At 47.3% G+C, this 20,309-nt stretch overlaps 1 protein-coding gene across 1 annotated transcript; it reads left to right on the top strand.

Annotated features, from left to right (window-relative positions):
- Window positions 1–16,897: 16,897 nt before the first annotated feature.
- LOC103649824 (Protein SAR DEFICIENT 1) lies at window positions 16,898–19,719 on the top strand. The gene is made up of 6 exons (XM_008675528.4): window positions 16,898–17,381; window positions 17,465–17,540; window positions 17,654–18,343; window positions 18,439–18,633; window positions 18,741–18,852; window positions 18,955–19,719. Exons 1-6 carry the CDS (start codon window positions 17,293–17,295, stop codon window positions 19,104–19,106), a joined length of 1,314 nt encoding a protein of 437 aa, XP_008673750.1. The 5' UTR covers window positions 16,898–17,292; the 3' UTR covers window positions 19,107–19,719.
- The last annotated feature ends 590 nt before the right edge of the window (window positions 19,720–20,309 follow it).

Genomic DNA, 20,309 nt, shown 5'->3' with positions numbered 1-20,309 from the left:
AGCTGCCGTCGAAGGACATGAACTCAAGACTCCCGAAACGGAGCACCGTCCCGGGCCGGAGAGGATGCTGGAGACTGCCCATCTGGAGCTTGACGGGAAGCTGTTCGTCAGCACGCAGCAGGCCCCTACCTGGCGCGCCAACTGTCGGCGTTTCGAGACCGGGGGGTCCCTGAGCCGACGAGTGAGTGTGTCGCGTGCCCCAGCCCAGATGGGTCGAGCGCGTGGGCGAGCGCGAAGGGGGGAGAGCGAGGTGGCCAGAGAAGGGCGTGAGAGAGGTGGAAACCCTGCGGCCTTCGTGTTCGTCCCGTGCCCAGGTCGGGTGTGCTTGCAGTAGGGGGTTACAAGCGTCCACGCGGGTGAGGGAAGCGAGCGGCCCCAAGAGAGTGCCTGTCCCGTCCTCGTCCCGCGCGGCCAACCTTCTCTAAGAAGGCCCTGGTCCTTCCTTTTATAGTCGTAAGGAGAGGATCCAGGTGTACAATGGGGGGTGTAGCAGAGTGCTACGTGTCTAGCGGAGGGAGAGCTAGCGCCCTAAGTACATGCCAATGTGGCAGCCGGAGAGATCTTGGCACCCTTCTGGTGTGATGTCGTGGCTGTCGGAGGAGCAACGGAGCTTGGCGGAGGGACAGCTGTCGGAGCGGTCGAGTCTTTGCTGACGTCCCCCTGCTTCCGTAAGGGAGTTGAGAGCCGCCGTCGTCACAGGGCACGCGGGGCGCCATCATTGCCTATCTGGCGGAGCTAGCCAGATGGGACACCGGTCTTGTTCTCTGTGGCCCGAGTCGGCTCGGGGTAGAGTGATGATGGCGCTCCCTGTTGACGTGGCGGGCCTGTGCCCTAGGTCGGGCGACGTGGGGGCTCCTCCGAAGCTGGGGTCGAGTCTGTCTTCCGTTGCCGAGGCCGAGCCCGAGCCCCTGGGCCGGGCGAGGCGGAGGTCGTTCGGCAGAGGCCAGGGCGGAGTCCGAGCCCTGGGGTCGGGCGAAGCGGAGTTCGTCGTCTTTCGGGTCTTAGCCCGAGTCCGAGCCCTGGGGTCGGGCGGAGCGGAGTTCGCCGTCTTCCGGGTCTTAGCCCGAGTCCGAGCCCTGGGGTCGGGCGGAGCGGAGTTCGCCATCTTCCGGGTCTTAGCCCGAGTCCGAGCCCTGGGGTCGGGCGGAGCGGAGTTCGCCGTCTTCCGGGTCTTAGCCCGAGTCCGAGCCCTGGGGTCGGGCGGAGCGGAGTTCGCCGTCTTCCGGGTCTTAGCCCGAGTCTGAGCCCTGGGGTCGGGCGGAGCGGAGTTTCCTATGGCGCCTTCGGCAAGGCCTGACTGCATGTCAGTCTCACTCTGTCAAGTGGCACTGCAGTCGGAGTGGCGCAGGCGGCGCTGTCCTTTTGTCAGACCGGTCAGTGGTGCGGCGAAGTGACGGCGGTCACTTCGGCTCTACCGGGGGGCGCGCGTCAGGATAAAGGTGTCAGGCCACCTTTGCGTTAAATGCTCCTGCGACTCGGTCGGTTGGTGCGGCGATTTAGTCAGGGTTGCTTCTTAGCGAAGGCAAGGCCTCGGGCGAGCCGGAGATGTGCCCGCCGTTAAAGGGGGGCCTCGGGCGAGACGGAAATCCCTCGGGGTCGGCTGCCCTTGTCCGAGGCTAGGCTCGGACGTGGCGTGATCGAGTCGCTCGTATGGACCGATCCCTGACTTAATCGCACCCATCAGGCCTCTGCAGCTTTATGCTGATGGGGGTTACCAGATGAGAATTAGGCGTCTTGAGGGTACCCCTAATTATGGTCCCCGACAAGGAGGTCCATAGTTTCCATACCCATACATGATCGATGGTGGTGCTTCGCCTAATGGTGGAGGGGGTCCATAGGTTCGCTAACTCGGTTGCCATTGCCATGCATAAGGGTTATAGACTGGGTCTTGTCCAGTCGAATAGTTAGAAGAATGGGAACTACTTAAGCTACAGATTCCATCTTGGACAGGAAATGAAACCAAACGACGCCGACCACTTGCAAGGGGATCTGCGACGACGGGGGGGGGGGGGGGGGGGGCAGCGAAGCGGGCGGTAAACCGCTCCTGGCCGGCGGTTTACCACGCTTAGCCGCCGGTAAAAGGCGTGGAGGCGGCGATTTTTGCGTGTGCGGCGGCGACGGGTCTGTGGGCTCTCAGGTAAGTGAATGGGGAAAGTGAGGGGAGCTCGGGAGGACCCGAAGGAGAGAGATGTTTAGATTTTTTGTTAACGCGTTAACGGGTCCATACATTTTCTATTTTTTTGTTGGCTAAACTGATTTGAATGTAAATATCTTCTATACCAAATCACTAAGTAAAACATATAGTTTTTATCATATATTTTTAATAATTTTTTTCAATTTTTTTAAAATTTGGACTGAATTAAAAAAAACCACTGGTAAACCGTTACCGCCCCTGGCGGTTTCGGTTTACCAAGCGGTTTACCGCCGATTTTCGGCGGTTTTGGAATCCTTGACTCAACCGCATATCCTTCCTCCTCCTGTCCTGGAATCCTCGCCTCCCTTTAAATTACATGAAAACTGTCCACAACATTTTCCAAAACCATAGATTTCTAAATCGCGCTAAAGGGATACAACTGGGAACCAGGACAGATCCAACACATGCACCGGCAGTTGACACGCCCTTGGATCGAGGCAAATCAATATCGAGCTAGATATGTGGCAGTGTCGTCCATGTCGGCATGGTGGACCACCGGTGCGCCTCACGCAGACGGTGCACGCGTCTAGGGTCAGTATGATTCACTAGGGCCAATAGCGCTCCAACTAGGGATGGCAATCGAGCGAGTAGGACATGGGTATATTGTTTGTGTACTCATACCAGCGAGATAAAACTTAATCCATACCCGTACCTATATACACTCGTAGGTATGGATCTGTACCCATACTCGTACCTATCGGTTATCTACCACCCGACGGATACCCGTTACCCGCCCGTCCACTATAATTTTAGCATTTAGCACCAAACAACAACTTTATCATAATTCAATAATTTTATCATATAGTAGCATCAAACAACAATTTTAGCACCAAATAACATGCCATGGATGAAAAATGGAAAATGGGAATTTATGATAGTGTATTAAACTTAGATGACCAACATGTCAGATACCCATCACGAAACGGGTTTGAATACTAGATATCCGTATCCGCGAAAAATTTACCCGTGGATATCTTATTATATCTATACCCATACCTATAGATAAAAAATTAACCGTACTCATACCTGATGGATAATTACACACGGTTATTTATGCGTACCCGTATCTATCGCCATCCCTAGATCCAACCCGAGAACCGTGTCGTGATTGTACCGTCTTCTCTAGCCGAGGTGTCGTCCCATCCTGATATGATTGGTTTTTATTTTAAATTATTAGTATGTATATTTAGAATGTCCTGTGTATAGCACAACGAAAGGTTAGCTCAATTGATTAGATACGGTGGCTCTGTTCCTCGTGGTTGTGGATTCGTTATTTTGTTTGGGACGGATCGCTGGGTGGTGGACGAGAGATGTGTCGGACGAGGTATGAAGGGATATTACTTCTACTTAAAAAATAAAAAATAATATAGTAGAAATTTTAGTTTATGGATCGAATTTATCCTTCTCTCATAGCATCTCTAATAGTTATGTAAATTTAGCATCCTAAATTATAGATTTAGTAAGTTACTAAAACACTTTGAGGTGTAAAACAATGTTTGTGCTCCAGTAGTTCTCTATTTATTGGTTGCTAATTCTTAAAGTTGTCCATTAACAAAAAATGGGTTTGCTTTTTTATTTTAAATTAATTTGACGGCAGAAATCAGTATCAACAACACTTCCTGACGTCTTAGAAGGTCAGAGTTATCGATGGAAGATCATATGATTGTGGCAACGGCGCCTCAACACAAGATGTTGTTTAGCACTGACAGTGTTAAGACGTCTGTGCGCTGGAGATGGATATGTGGTCAATGGAATGATATGTTGGCGCAAAATAGTGGTTATGGCCAACGTTGATTTAGGAGTCCCAAGGGATAAAATTGGATTGTGTATATATTTTGTGACTTTAGAGACCTAATTTACATAATTGTTGTTGAAGAAAAGTTTTTCTCAAAAAGCTTCTTAAATTCATATTTAAGGAGTCATTTACATAACTACTAGTCGGTTGCCCGTGCGTTGCGACAGCTCACAACAATACCCACGTAAACTATCCACCAAAAAGATCTCAAGAATTTTTATTGATTGTCTACACTCTCCGCATAATATTTTTTATTTGACTAACTGTGTTGTTGTTTACTCTATCCAATATGTCTTGTTACAACACGACCAATGAAGGGAACGATTAGAAGAGAGTTCACAACGATTGACTGAACGGACAAAGATTATAGAATGACATAATTCTATCATACAGAGACCAAATAAGAGGAAGTTTGTGAACTCAAATTTCTAAAATAAGTCACATGAACTCAAACTTATAAAAAAGATAGATCAAAACATGGAGTGGTCGCTAAAGTCGGGCATCAATAAAAACTGGATGTGCTCCATACAAATTATGGTACTTCGTGGTAATTACTAACATTTAAAACCAACAAATAATGTTTCCTTTTACTATTAGCGTGACAAATCATTGCTACTCCATCCAATTCAGCAACCTCAAACACCATGAAGTCCATTGCGCCAATGTGGTATCAGAAACGACCTAATGCATGCAAGAGGCAAGAACACGAGGGACGAGCGCAAGGATCTCCAAATCCTAACACATATTTTGCACGATCCATGATCCATCATCAAAAGAACACAAACCACATGCAGATAATAAATAAAGTACTAATACACCCAAATTATGTTCAGTCCTTAGCACAACAAAAAATTAACACCCAAAACAACAGAGGAACAACATAATAATTTTTTCAATGACAGAAGTATAGGTGGCAGGTACATTGAAGTGGTAGAAACATACCGAGTTGACACCATGGTAAGGGAAAGGTCATGTAGACAGGCGATGCCGAGCCATCGAACATGTATCATATGCAGCAAATCAGGGACCCCCATCCCTCGCCTCCCCCACTGCCAAGGTTTCGTAGAGAAGGAAGGGAAGGGAAGAGATAAGCATACCTGTTCGTTGCCGGAGAAAGACACGACGAAGACCTGGGCATCTGGAGGCGACATCAGTAGTATACCGCTATATACATATAAGGAGAGAGCACACAAGCGGAGAAAGAAGCTCAGCCGGAGCAGCTCCAAACGAGAGGCACCCACACCAGGCGTCAGTCCGAGAAGGGCGAGAGAATGCGAGTGCCTTCCCAACCCTAGACTCGCCGAGGCGACACAACACCACCACCATGCAAGAGGCAAGAACACGAGGGACGAGCGCAAGGATCTCCAAATCCTAACACATATTTTGCACGATCCATGATCCATCATCAAAAGAACACAAACCACATGCAGATAATAAATAAAGTACTAATACACCCAAATTATGTTCAGTCCTTAGCACAACAAAAAATTAACACCCAAAACAACAGAGGAACAACATAATAATTTTTTCAATGACAGAAGTATAGGTGGCAGGTACATTGAAGTGGTAGAAACATACCGAGTTGACACCGTGGTAAGGGAAAGGTCATGTAGACAGGCGATGCCGAGCCATCGAACATGTATCATATGCAGCAAATCAGGGACCCCCATCCCTCGCCTCCCCCACTGCCAAGGTTTCGTAGAGAAGGAAGGGAAGGGAAGAGATAAGCATACCTGTTCGTTGCCGGAGAAAGACACGACGAAGACCTGGGCATCTGGAGGCGACATCAGTAGTATACCGCTATATACATATAAGGAGAGAGCACACAAGCGGAGAAAGAAGCTCAGCCGGAGCAGCTCCAAACGAGAGGCACCCGCACCAGGCGTCAGTCCGAGAAGGGCGAGAGAATGCGAGTGCCTTCCCAACCCTAGACTCGCCGAGGCGACACAACACCACCACCAACTCTGTAACATATGTGGACTGCTGCCGCGCTACGAGACTTGGTTGTCCAATATCTCAAACTTGGACTCCTCATCACCATGATAACCTAAGCGGGGCAGGCGCCACCGTGTCCTCCTCGGTGGCACGCACGGAGAAAGTCTAGGAGCAAGACCGACTCGCCCGTACCCGCGTCGACGAGCGTCGGTCGGCTCGTGGCTGTGACCGTGGGCGGGGGCAGCAGGTTGGGGAGTAAGAACAGAGCGAAGGCCGAGAAGACGAACGGGACGTCCGACGACGGCGAAAATGATGGTGTGCGCATGCTGTGAAACGTCCTCGTGGACGCGCAATAGCCACTGCGCGGGTCGGTGTCGGGGTTGGTGTCGGATGAATACGGGGAGGAGGCGCCTGCTCTCACGTCCTCTGTCGAGAATGGGGTGGCGCGGAGGTGGAGGCATGAGGGGAGACAGAAAACAAGTAGGATGACGAACAAGGTGGCGACAACTGAGGCGAGGACCATCGTTATCCAAATAAATCGTGTCTGATGGGCTGGCCTGGGGCACGACCCATTTAATAGTGCCTGGGCTAACCTGACATGAGTGTCGTGCCGTAGCCTCGGCCCGTAGTGCTGGCCCGACCCGCCACGATTATATTTTTTATTTTTAAAAAAACGTATATACATATGTACAATTTATATTCAATATTAAAAACATATGAGAATTATATCCGGCCTAGTTTCTCCCGTCCTTCTTCCATCAGGGTGTGGGTTCGAACCCACCTTATGCACCACTTTTTAACACGCTGATTTAATCAAATAGCCGTGACGGACCACCCATTTGGCCATCTATATGTGTGGTTTGGGACGTGGTGGTTGGTTGCGCGGAGGGGTGGACGTGAATTAATTTGAAATATATGTAAGAAATTATTTATAAAAAGATGATGCAGAGATCGTTGAAACTGATGCTTTAATATAGTAGATAGATAAAAGAGAGATTGTGATGCTCTCATGTCCCTGAACCATGCCTTCGCCGTGGGATATATTAGAACTTTTTTTTATATACCGTCGATTTTAATTTATTCATATTGAAAAAATTACATTTTTACTGTAAGAAGATACTCCCTTCGTTATGTTTTGTTTAAAATAAACCAGTGGACGACAAATATTCGAAAACTACGAAGTTATTATTTTTCTTTTCGTGTTTTCAGAAAAGAAAACTTTTGGACTGTATTTGTTCTCGTACCGACGCATTTACGTAATTGAGAACTGCGATAGGACGGAGTAAAACGATACGGAACCGCATTGTTTCTTCCAAATCAATCAGTCATCAGTCGAGATGTCGGTTTGCAACCGAGGGCATGCATTGCCACCGATTGTCAAATGTCAAACACGGATAAGCATAGTTTAATCGCGTACACGTAGGCTTTGGTTACTACGTACTATAGCAGCACAACATCTGTCTCAGTCGATCTCTTACAAAATTGTTTTGAAGAGAGGGATGATGATTAGGACTGATACCATATATTTGCTTCCAAACAACTGGATCTGGCAGAACCGATCGACCCGGGGCTGACTTTTCGCGCGCTTTCTTGGTGGCGGCAGTGCCTAATAAACACCTACTGTGTTTTTTTTGTCTCGCTCGCTCTCGCTGTCAGCTGCCTCATGAGCGAACAGGTGTACCGCGCGTGCAAAGTACCCCGACCTGCTCGCATTGTTTTGGAACGACCCTGCCCGCCAAACGAACGCTGCTTACTTTTTCCGTGACAGCGTGCTTAAGAAACTAAGCATAGAGATTGCCGATTTGGTTTGCCTATGTTTGGCGTCGAAGGAACAACACCGGTACCGGGATGGTCCGATATGGCCTGTACTGTACCGTACGTGTCGCCATGTCGATTACGGTCTGAGGTGGCAAAACTCGTAGGAAGGAATGGAGAGGTGATGCTAACTTGGGTACTGTTTGGTTCATATATTTGTAATTTAGTAGGTAACATATAACGTTAACTTATGTTTGTTTAAGTTCAATCGTAATTGGATACCATACTAGAAATTGATACCGATCTATTTAAACTTGTTATCGCTGATAATCGAGTGTAAACTATTACCGTTAGTCCGTTACCATTTACGTTACAATATGTGAACCAAAAGTCACCTTGGTGTCTCTCTGTCATTAACACTGTCTATGCTCTAACTCGAGAAGCTTCTGGGTAAATGTTTGCCGGATCACTGCACCACCGGAGGGCATGCAGTTGCGGAGTAAAATCATGTGGGGGGAGTTTGTTGTTTTGTTTTTACTGCCGAACACTAGCTACTGAGCAGAGCACTGACCTCATGCATGATGTGACAATCAACCAGTGAAGTGTCCAGTTAAATAATCTATAGCGCATTTATTAGTTCATATAAAGAATCCTTTTTTTTTCCCTTCCCATTGCAGGCCCGGAGCAAAGCCTCACAATTAAAACACCGCGAAGCAATAACCGTCAGTTTTAGTTAATCCCTTTGGTGAGGTGTAACAGTTTCAGAGTATTTGACATGCGACGACGACCTGAGCAGTTTGTCATCGGCGAAACTAGAGCTGCAGCCTGGATTTGGTTGCAGGTACGAGCAGTACTGCATTTTTAAAAGGAGAATGTCAGTTGTTAGCAGGGAGTTAGTTAGTCCTCCTCGCACTGACAATATTAATTGTACGGTTCTTAGCGAGCACTTAAAGGTCACTGGAAACCCACTAGAGACCGAGGAGTGTGACAAATACTCTCTCTGCTCTGGTCAAGGCCCAATTGTTTAGTGTTGCCAACTCTCTGCCCCTTGACAATTGTTAATGCTGACGCAACAAGACCTCTCTCTCTCTCTCTTGTTTATAGTTTGCGGTGAAGCTCGACAAGTCCTTGGCATTCTCTCGAGACTGAAGTGCTCCTCTTACTGATGCTATGACAGCTGACGCTGAGGCTGTCTCCAGCAACATCCCCTAAATTCCATCCTTTAAAAGAATATTCTCTGTCTTTTACAGCACACTCTAAAAAGTTTTGTCCTCTATATCTTATCAGTCTCCAGCAACGTCCCCTAAATTTAGTCCTCTATATCTACAATATTACCAGATTTCATTATTTATATTGTTTTTACCTATCGCTTTTATAAAAAGATTTTTTTTTACATCACGAAATTGAAATACTTATTACAATACATTTTCATTTTATGGAGAAATTACTCATCATTCATATATAGCAAAACAATGTATCACAAATTTGTATTATATATTTTCCTTATTGTATACGCAAACAAAAAAATCGTTAGTCTCTACCAAAATTAAAATAGTTTGACTAAGCTATTCGCAACTGCATTATGCAACAATCCAGCATCGGACACCATTTTTTTAACACAATATGCATGCATGCAACGTGGGTAAGTCAATCAACAGTGGTCGTCACGTGCACAAGTGTCAGGTCGTAGCGCTTTGATTGCGGGATAGAGGACGAACAGTGTTTCTCTACATGTAGCGGCTGAAGCAGAGACTCTAAATTTTAGAGTATCTTTTATTAGGGTTCCTTGTTGGACAGATAAAGGAGCACACTATCCTCTAAATTTAGAGTACATGTTGTTTTTAAAGTTCGTTGCTGGAGAGAGTCTGAGGCTGCGGCTGCTGCTGATCTGTCTCTCTCTCTCACACACACAGACACAGTTCCCGCTCTCGTTGCAGAAACAACATGCTTGGCTTCTAGACTCTCGAACCAAACAAATCTGGAGGGATTATTCACCATATATGGTGGTCGTCCAGACAGTGAATTCTCCTTGTGGGCAACTAGCCGGGTTGTTCCGTCATTTCGCCGGTTGAGAAATAGAATCGACAGGCACAGGCACAGGCACACCGCCGTGAACTGATTGATGGCCATATCGTCGTAAGACTGACATGGAGATTCTGCGTGAGACGGCGACAGCCACTAGCTAGGGACGGCCGCGCATGGCAACCACCACGCCCCACCGGCGAAAACGACCTGGTCTCTATAGGAGATCCAAGATAGGCGCTTCTGATTTGACCTTTTGTTTAAACATGAAATTAATCCGGAATATCCATAGTAGCGGTTGCTGCACTACTGTTCGTACTACTTACTATTCAGCTCATCTTGAGACGATCGAGCGATAGAGAGACCGAAAATACTCTAATAAAACTGATCTCTACTCTAACGCGCTTTCTGACCGAAGAGAGACACGTAGGGACCTATTATAGCTAGATCTTCTGTTCCTGAAGCGCAGGGGACGACGCGCTCGTGAACTCGTACCAGATTCAGAAACAGCCTATGATAAAGCTCGGCTTCCAACAGAATCAACGGTAATGGCGCGGCCTCTGCAGATATAGAGGTGTACGTGTACGTACGTGGTGGTCACATGCCGGCCGGGCTACACGGTGCGTGCGGCTCTCAGATCTCACGCCGCCGCCGCCGCCGCTGGTCCTTGGTAACCATCGCAAGACTTGAGCACTGCATTGGCAAGTCAAGGTCTTCTCGGTCCTACGTGTAACGCGTTCTCCCCACATTACTATAAGCTCCATGGCGCCAATAGGCGCCGGGTCCGTCGTGTCAAGTAACCGCGTGATCTCTGCCGAGTTTTTCAACTATTTTTATTCGAGACGACGACGATCGAGAGAGGAGGAGGATGCATATGCATATGGCCTGTGTGTGCGTTATTTGTTTTGGCAGACGAGACGATCGAACTGCTACGGTCTAGTTTAGTTTATATGTGATGAGGGGTGGTGGAACAAGGTTATCGGCTAAACTCCTGGGAACTACCTATATATATGACAAGCAGTAAAAGCACGTCGAAAAATATAATTATTCAAAATTTACATATGATAACGATAACATAAGAAAAAAACGTTATTATAAACCAATATATGTTTATTCTTCTTCTTCCGAAAGGTGTAATCTATTATTACAAGAATGAAAATGTATATTCTTCTTCTTTGCTATGGTCATAGCTCCAGGTCTAGTCATGGCTTCGAACTGTGCAGTAGACTGAACTCATTATGTTTTCTTTTCTACTGTCTTAATCTGTCAAAGGGAGAGAGAGAGAGATGAAATATAATTAGTGGCGATGTGGTACGTATTTGTTAGTTTGAGAGGAGTTGGGCTAGTTGCATTACAGAAAGACATTTGAAAAGAGAGACCACACGACACAAGATGGCCGTTAAAACGCGTCTTATGATGCGCCACTTGGATGTTAAAGTACAGAGCAACATGGCTGCGGGAAACAAAAACGAGAGTCTACATTTACAAAACACTTGCATCAAAAGCATTTCCATTTCAAAGATATATAGATCCATCTCGTTTAGGTAGTTGACCAAACACAGAGGAGACGGCGCAGTGCTATCATATCTCCTTTTTTTTATGGTAATACATGCTGCATTTTTTTTTCCAGGAAAAGGACTCAAAACGTCGTTCTGGACAGTTTTCGGCATCGGTAGCAGGTGCGTGCTGTTAGAGTACGTAGACCTTAGTTTACGCAAGTGTGTGTCATCAGTGTTAGTTAGGGCATCTTGGTCTCTTGAAAAGAATATCAGTTGTTTCGCGATGCCGGGATGATCATGTGCCCCTCTCTCATCGAAAACGGTTAGCTTCCCGGAAATAAAGTTATCTGTGTTTTATGATCTAAATTATGCATACGAATGCTGTGTTGGGGAACGAAGCGGATGTCCGTCATCGGAAGGCTTGGACCGGAGCCCCTAATTGGGGTTTGTTGTACGTCAATCATTTTTACTCCTCTTGCAAGCCGCCGTCTACCGTCGGTGTTCTGTAAATAGTCTGAAGGGTTCGCCTCGTTGATGCCTATGGTTTTTCCCTTAATTTGCATTGAAGAGTTTTCCACATAAATCTATGTGACGTGCTATGTGATTTGTTGGTTGATCTAGTTCATTTTTCTTGCCGTTTCTGCTAACACTCTTTCTTGGCTGCATATTGTTGAAATATAATATAAGCAAATTGCGTATATCTTTCTATCAGGTTAAACTTTTGATTTAAATTAGTTAGTCTATACAACTTAATATGGTATCAAAGCAAGATGTCATGAGTTTCAATCCTAGTTAGTGCAATTAAAATAAAATAATTGTTGTCATTTCTATTCCATTGAGATCTAAAAGAGGCTCGACAAGATGAAAAAATGTTGGAATATAATATAAATAAAATTTTCACTACTTCCTATCAGCTTAAGTTTTTGTATTGAATTGGTTGATGCATGTAACTTTATACATCTTACTAGCTTTCGGCTCAATTTTAGCCTTGCGATGGTAAAGATTTCATGCAATGACACTTTCATGACAATTTTCCAAAAAAAAATCCGCTCCTCACTATACCACAACCTAGCAATAACGACTTACTTACAGTCGGTATAAACCGTTATAGCAACGTACTATCAGTCGCTATAGAGTTATACCGACTAACACTTTCTGACGCTGTAAGTGGCGTCGGCATAAATGTATAGCGACAGACATATTTATACCGACGGACGGTTAGACGTTAAAAAGATATACCGACTAACATATTTATCCCGACGGACGGTCTGTTAGAACTTATACCGACACACTGTCTGATGCTATATACGTATTTTTACCGACTAACAATCAAACGCTACGGATATATGAGCCTAAAAAAATATTACTAGCAATTTCCAATTATCATCAACATCAGGTAACAATTATACTGCATTCATACATAGCAATTGTACTGCATTCATACATAGCTCATGTTGACATAGCTCATGTTTTCATTCATGACAATAACAATTGTACTGCGTTCATACATAAAGTTCACAAGTTTACTTTTGTTGTAATAAAGATCAAAATAAGCAGCAACAACACTAAGTTTGGCTTGTGAAAGCTCAGAGATACTAGCTAGTACAACCACATGTTGGTTTCATAATTTTAAGTTCAAACCTAGAATCATGAGCGTCGGGGTTGTTTACTATCAGAATTTGTTGCCCGTAGGTGGATGATTTGTGTAAATAGAATCGAAGGGGTAATTTCCCTGCTTGCTGCACACAGAGAAAAAAAAAGGAACAACAACGGGTTGTCAAAAGAAAGCAATCGTGGTGTCGGAGTGCGGTCTATTTCTCTGCATCCCAACGAAAGTACATGCTTCCATCCGTCTTCTGTGGAAAAAAGATGCAATTTTAAAATACTTTTATATAAAAACTATCAATGTTTATCATAGGGATTATTTGGAGCTGTTTTTTATTCAAACGGATTAAAATGAAACAACTTCAAGCGTAGCATTTTAAAACTCACTCTTCACATGTGGTTGTGGTTGATGCTGGATAAGCTGAAAGCACTGTTTTCTCTTAGAGCATGTATAGGATAGAGAAAAGAAGAAGCTGGTTGTAAACTTGCAGGCAGTTTAGAAACAAGAACCAATAAACTTTATGAGAGATAAGTGAGGTTCTACATTAAGATGTCGGTTGCAAATACTTTTACAACCAGCCGTTGATTGTATTATTAAACTTGCTCTAAGCACACTCTCTCTTTCTTATAGTCTAATATGAGAACTATGACAAAAGTTTTTTCGCAGGGGATCAACTTAAAAGAAAATATAAGCTTGCTAAATGGGACATTACATGCCAACCTAAGGATTAAGGCAGCCTAGGGATTCAGAATATAGAAATACAAAATAAATGTTTACTTAGCAAATGATTTAAACTTTTTAACGAAGATGACGTTTGACATAACCTGCTTAGACGGAAATACCTTACAACCCAAACTCTAACAAAAGTTTCTAGAAGGCCCGGGACTCACATTTTTTGTCCGGTCTCCTAAAAGTGAAGGGTTCTGTTGGAGACTCGTTCTCAAGTGCTATGAATTAAGAACAAGGCAACATAAAGTGTTAAATGTCAACGTCCTTCGTCCATAAAACATTATTCCCTTGAGGATAATGGATCTTGGACGAAGGTTGATGAGAGTAAAATTACGAAGCTTAGATCTTCGTAATAAAATTCCAATAGATATTGCAAGATGACATAAAATAAAAGATACAAAAGAGGTAAACAAGTCATAGACGAATTATATTATATTTTCTTAATATACCCAATCATTGAATACAATAATACCTCTGCCTTGACAAAAGGTTGAATTCCAGAATATGCGATTGCAGTTACCAGAATCCGTGAACAGTAAAGGAATACTGTTCACTATTTATAGGCACAGGGCGCAGTCTGTGAGGGATTACAAGTATGCCCCTTATAAAAGTTTACAACATTGACTCAGACCTTTATGGACTAAAAGGTCATTCTATCTTTAAGTCGGTTTGTAATACCGAAGCTTCATGAAGAGGGACCTTCGGCCATCTTATACAAACAGCTTCAGCCGAAAACCGCTTCTTCCTAGAAGACCTTCGGCGACGAAGCATAGGCCCAACAGGTTCTTTCTTTAGTCTTGGTTCCTTTATCCAAAAGGATGGGAAGCAGATTAGATTCTGGGAAGATACATAGCTATATAAACAACCTTTGATGTTTAAATACCTCGCTTTATATAACATTGTTCGCATGAAGAGTGTTTTGATAGCAAGTGTATTTTCTAGTGTTCCTTTATAAATTTCTTTTCGAAGATCTTTGGTGGGGGGGGGGGAATTTAAGGAATTGGACTAGGCTAGTTGCTAGTATTTCTCATATTCAACTTAGTGAAGAGAATGGTATTTTCAAATGAAATTTATTACCTTCGGGACAGTTTTCTGTTAAGTCCATGTATAGTTTTTAAATGAATAATGCCAAGGTTTTTTTATCACAAACCTTTGTGGAATCTTAAAGTACCATTGAAGATAAAGGTTTTTATGTGGTACTTACTCAGAGGGGTTATTTTAACAAAAGATAACCTAGCTAGGCGTAATTGGCATGGCAATAAAAATGTGTTTTTCTGTGATTTAGATGAGGATATACAACACTTGTTTTGGCCTCAGTACACTGAGATCAGTGAAACATGTTTTTGAATCTTGGCTTTAGAGGTAACATCAAAAAATAAAAAAAATATGATTTTTATAAGTGTCGCAGCATTATGTTGGGCTATTTAGACTAGTAGGAATGATTTAATTTTTGACAAATCCCCTATGATTACTTATTTGTAGGTAATGTTTCGAATGACGCATTGGCTTACACTTTGGGCTAAACTTCATAAGAACGAAGAGGATATACTAAAGGTGGCATGTAGGCGATTGGAGACGACGTCTATCCAAATCTTCGCTCACTTTGGCTGGAAATTTACAAATAGAATCACTGTTGTTTAGATGTTGTTAAAGTCTGTTTTATTTCTCCTATTTTGTTTTGTTTCATGGTGAATTCAGTTCGATGGTTTTTGTTATGTTGGCCATACTTTACGTGTGAGGGTAAGGCCGGAAGGATGATTGTCGGGGGCAATAATTAGGGACACCTGAATTATCCCCTAACAAACGCACCTAGAGAAATAAGGACTAAAACTCCCGAGGGGTGACAGCCGAGCCACCTATAAAAAACCGAGACATCTCCCCGAGAGTCTCCCACCTCGAGCAGGGCTCCGCCTCGCCCGAAGTCGACGCCGCTCACTCCGCCTCGCCCGAGGTCGCCTCAGCTCAGTCCGTCTCGCCCGAGTCAGCCTCAGGCAGATGGGACAAAGGCGCTCGAACACAGGCAGGGAACAGGCGCATTTAATGCGTATGTCAACCCATGCTATGGCAGCGAAGCATAGTGGCGGACAAGACAACGATCACGTCCGTCACAGCGACATGATTACGTCTACATAACAGTGCACGCACTCCGCCTGACGCCCTATGATGGGACGCCTATACGACAAGCCGAGCGGACGGGCCTTCGGGCACAATCTCTTCGCCTCGCCCGAAGTGGGATCTAGCCCACGGGTGCAACCTCTCCGCCTCGCCCGACCCAGGGTCTAGCCTTCGAGCACATTCTCCGTCTCGCCCGAGCTCGGCCTCGGCCACCAACTGCGCCACGAATCCCACAGGCGGCCACTCCGCCCGACTGTAGCGCACATCGAGGGACAACTCGGCTAACGCCTCAGAAAACTTCCGCATCAAAACAAAGCAGGGGCTCTGATCTCGATGAGTGCAGCAGGGAATCTCGACATCATCACGCGCCAGGATGATGACGCACCCCATAAGCTGCCTTTTGGTCCATACCCCGACGCTGTTACAACCACTACGGCATGGGCGTACGGACGACCCCTTGGCCTCGGCCTCGGCTCTCCACGGGAAGTCAGCAAGCACGGACCAACTGCACAGATTCGCCGTCACGTCGGATGCCAGGCATCTCTCTTTCGAATAGAAGACCCGGCTTCACCAAGGACGCTCCCCTTGGTGTTAAATAGGGCAGTGGTCCCTCCACAGACGGGGGGATCGACATCCACACATCGACACACATAGACGAACACTCACTCCTCCACTCTGTCTTAGATATTGGCACTTACCTCAATCATCTCTAGAGACTTGAGGATTTTCTCTCTCCCGCTGTGCTTATAAACCCCTACTACAGGTACCACGGTGCGAGTAATATAAGCTACATCCTCTCTGCTGGAAGTAGGACCTTGAGTAGCCCGAACCATGATAATCGCTTGTGTCTCCTCGCACACCATCTAGAGTCGACCACACGGTATATTTACTGGTTGGTTAAGGTCCCGCGGTCCAAACACCGACAATGATTATCTAAAAATGAGAACTATGACCATCGTTTCATCAAATGTTTTTTTAAATAGCTTCAGCTCTTCCAGTAAAGATTTGCTCGTGAAGCCGATTGTAAAAAAAAAATATTACTACTTTACTACTAACTGTACCTTATTTCCCGAGCTTGATTGATTTTTGTGTTAACACAGCAGCAGACTAACAGAATTATTCCGGCCGCTGATGCACCTTCGACCGAAAGCCGAAAGAACAGCAGCTGCTTTTGTGATCAACCGGCCGGCGGGGCGAGCGATTTCAGCCGCATCAAAAATCAGAACCAGCTCGACACGACACGAGACGACATGGCGGAGCGAGAGCGAGCGACGGAGCGAGTCTCTCTCACCTCGCTCTCCTCACTTCCTCAGTCTATGACATCGGAAGATGACGTCATCGGGAGCTCTTCCTCGGTTCCTCCCACCTTCCTGGCACCTTCCTCTCACCTTCCTCTTCCCGCGAGCACACTGTGCGAGCGCCGCCCCGGCACACATTGCGGCTACCTGCTTATGCCTATATAAGGGAATGGCGGGCGCTGCCGTGCAACTCTGCCCAAACCACACCAACTCACCCAAATCATCCTACTCCTACTACTATTCGAGCAGCTAGCCCAGCCAATCACTCTGCTGAAAATACTTCGAGACCTTGGCGCACAAGAAACCGTGAACGATTGATCATCCCTGCGATAGCAAGCGCAGCAATGGCGGCGAAGCGTCTGTACAACGGGTACGAGCAGGACGGGGACCAGCCCAATGACAAGCGCATGCGCCGCCTGCCGTCCTTCTCGACGTACGGGAGCCGCCTGCTTTCTTTCTTTCTTTCTTTCTTCCCAGCTGGAGCTTCACTGACTGGCTATTGGCGTCGAATTCCAGGGTGATCCGGGAGGCCATGATGCAGAAGCACATGCAGAGCCTGTTCAGGTGTCTGGAGCCTCTCCTCCGCCGAGTGGTAAGCGACAGCTCTATTCGCTCCCATTTCTTCTTGCGAGTCAAGCCACCAAGCAAGCAGGCATCCTGATTCCTGAAGATCGCTGCTCTGTTTCGGGCCAACGTTTCGTTCAGGTGAAAGAGGAGCTCCATGCAGGGCTGACGCTGATGCAGAGCCCGCGCTACATCGAGAGGCTGCCGGCGGAGCGGGCGGCGTGGAGGCTGGCGTTCCGGACCCCGCCGCAGCTGCCCATCTTCACGGGCAGCAAGATCGAGGACGAGGCCGGGAACCCGCTGGAGGTGATCCTGGTGGACGCGGACACGGGCTCGCCGGCCGCGCTCCCGCAGGCGCTGCGCGTCGAGCTGGTCCCGGTGTACGGCGACTTCCCGCAGGACGGGCGCGAGGACTGGTCCGACGACGAGTTCCAGAGGAACGTCGTGAAGGAGCGCGCGGGGAAGCGCCCGCTCCTGACCGGCGACGTGAGCCTGGCCCTGAGGGACGGGCGCGCCACGGTGGGCGAGCTCCAGTTCACGGACAACTCGTCCTGGGTCCGCTGCCGCAAGTTCCGCATCGCCGCCCGCGTGGTGCCCGGCGCCTGGGACGGCGCCCGCGTCCAGGAGGCCATGACCGAGGCCTTCATCGTCCGGGACCACCGCGGCGAGCTGTACCGCAAGCACTACCCGCCCGTCCTCGCCGACGACGTCTGGAGGCTGGAGAAGATCGGCAAGGAAGGCGCGTTCCACAGGAAGCTCAGGCGCAGCAACGTCGGCACCGTGCAGGAGTTCGTCAGGATGCTGATGGTGAAGCCCGACGAGTTGCGCGCGGTGAGTTTGCGCTCTCTCCCAGAACGTTAGCTTGGTCTCCATTTCGTTTCGTCCTCCGTGCTGATAGGCTGCCCTGTTTCTGTGCGGGGGTCCAGATTCTGGGCGACGGCATGACCGACCGCATGTGGGAGGCGACGACGAACCACGCCAGGACCTGCGCCACCGACGACAAGGTGTACGCGCACAGCACGCCCCACGGCACCATCTACGTGGACTCCGTCTTCAACGTCGTGAGGGTCGACATCGGCGGCGCGGAGTGGCCGCTGCACCAGCTGAACAGAGGCCAGACGGTGAGTCGTCCACCGTCTCCGAACAGAAAAGAAGGGGCAGAGCGCCAGAGCTCCATGGATTTCGCTTGTTCTCTGACACGTACGTACTCTGTTTCCGGTCCCGGCAGATGGTGGTGCAGCAGATGCTGCAGGACGCGTACGAGCACCGCCACAGCCTCCAGGAGGCCGAACCCTTCATGGTCCATGGCCACGCCGCCAGCGACGTCCCACTGCTGCAGAGTAAGTGTCCGATTACCCTCCATACCGTTAGGGGTTCTTCCGCCTTGTGATTCCCCTGCAGCTGTTCTAACATCCTGTGCACGGGTGGTGCGCGACTTGCAGACGCGGTGCCGGCGCTGGTGGACACACCGCCGCTCTGGTTCCCGAACGCCGCGGAGATGGACTTCCCCGTCGACGACGTGGTCCCCGTTCCCCAAGCCAACAGCAGCTTCGGCTACCAGTGGACTGGCCAAGCGTTCCACATGCCAGGTTAACCCAGTGGTCCCGAACAAGATAAACAAGTGACCCAGGTGAAGATCACTTGCAAGGTTCCAGTTCCAGCAATAGGATGTACATTAACAAAATACTGCTACGCGGTTATATGTCCACGATCAGCGTCGGTCGGTCTGTCTGTCTATCTGTCTGTCTGTCCAAGTAACAGCAGGGTTTAAGGGTAGGTGAAACTTGAGCGGCCCTTCCCTGCATTCGCCGGACGCGCCGAGCGTCCGCGGGCAGCGAGAAGCGGCGACCAAGTGCAAGATTCTTTTGTTTGATTCGTATCCTTTGTTTTTGTTGTAACTTCTCAAGTTTTTCCGTTCTGCCTGGCCAAGTACTAGCGTCCTGCTCTTCTCCCAAGATTGGGTTGCATTGCATGTAAAAAAAATGTAACGCCGGAGCAGCGACGCTTTGTGGGCTGGCGAACAGGTGTGGTATGCCTACAATACAAAGGCTAGCAAGCAGAACTGGCTGGGTAAACACACAGCTCTGCTTTCTTCTTCTTCGACATTTTCGCAAGTTTTTTTTGTGTGTGTGTCCTGTAAACATCAAGGTCTCAATAAAGAAAGGGAACCGCTTTTTTTGTGTACATAAACATCAGTGTTTGTTTGAGATCTCCCGGTTCTTTTCTGCTGTTCCAAACAGTTGTGTTGTGTTGTTTCTGCTGTTTCAAACAGTTGTGTTGTGCCTGGTAGATCAGGAGATGGTAGGTGAATGATGCCTGGAGGTGAGACAAAAACTTGACCGTAGAGCAGCTGCTGGTGCTTCAGTGAAAACTCCGGCAAAAGCATTGCATGGCAGCTGACAGCATGAGTCCATAGAATAGTCAGTCGTCTTGTTGCACCTCTCCCTGCACAAAAAGCCCTTCGGAGAGCAACCATTGGAGCAGAACAGGCACTGGCAGGTGGATATCCCATGCCAAGCAACGCGTCCGTCGTCGGAGAAGTCCAAGTCTCTTCGACAGCTGCATGTTTGCGCGTGAAAGAGAAGAAGAAAGGGAAAACGATTAGTTCTGAATAGTGTTTTTTTTAAAAAAAAATGCGTCTCCGGTTTACATAGAAGTAGCTATCAAATCCTCAAAGAGCTTGCACCAGGCATCAGCAATGTGCTTCTGCTTTTTTTTCTTGGGCACTCAAAGAGGATATGGTGCGAGCTCTCCTCAGACCACCCGCAAATTTCACAGGTCGGACAATGGACGTTTC

Source organism: Zea mays, chromosome 3 (genome assembly GCF_902167145.1).
Source record: "Zea mays cultivar B73 chromosome 3, Zm-B73-REFERENCE-NAM-5.0, whole genome shotgun sequence".
In the NCBI taxonomy this organism is placed as follows: Eukaryota; Viridiplantae; Streptophyta; class Magnoliopsida; order Poales; family Poaceae; genus Zea; species Zea mays.
This window is presented reverse-complemented; position numbering and strand designations above follow the sequence as displayed.

What these genes read in the sequence shown, in the direction of transcription:
- LOC103649824 (XM_008675528.4), top strand. Translation starts at nt 17,293, where the DNA reads ATGGCGGCGAAGCGTCTGTACAACGGGTACGAGCAGGACGGGGACCAG. An exon ending in CGCCTGCCGTCCTTCTCGAC is followed by an intron (nt 17,382 to 17,464) that starts GTACGGGAGCCG and finishes GTCGAATTCCAG; the next exon opens with GGTGATCCGGGAGGCCATGA. An exon ending in CGACGTCCCACTGCTGCAGA is followed by an intron (nt 18,853 to 18,954) that starts GTAAGTGTCCGA and finishes CGCGACTTGCAG; the next exon opens with ACGCGGTGCCGGCGCTGGTG.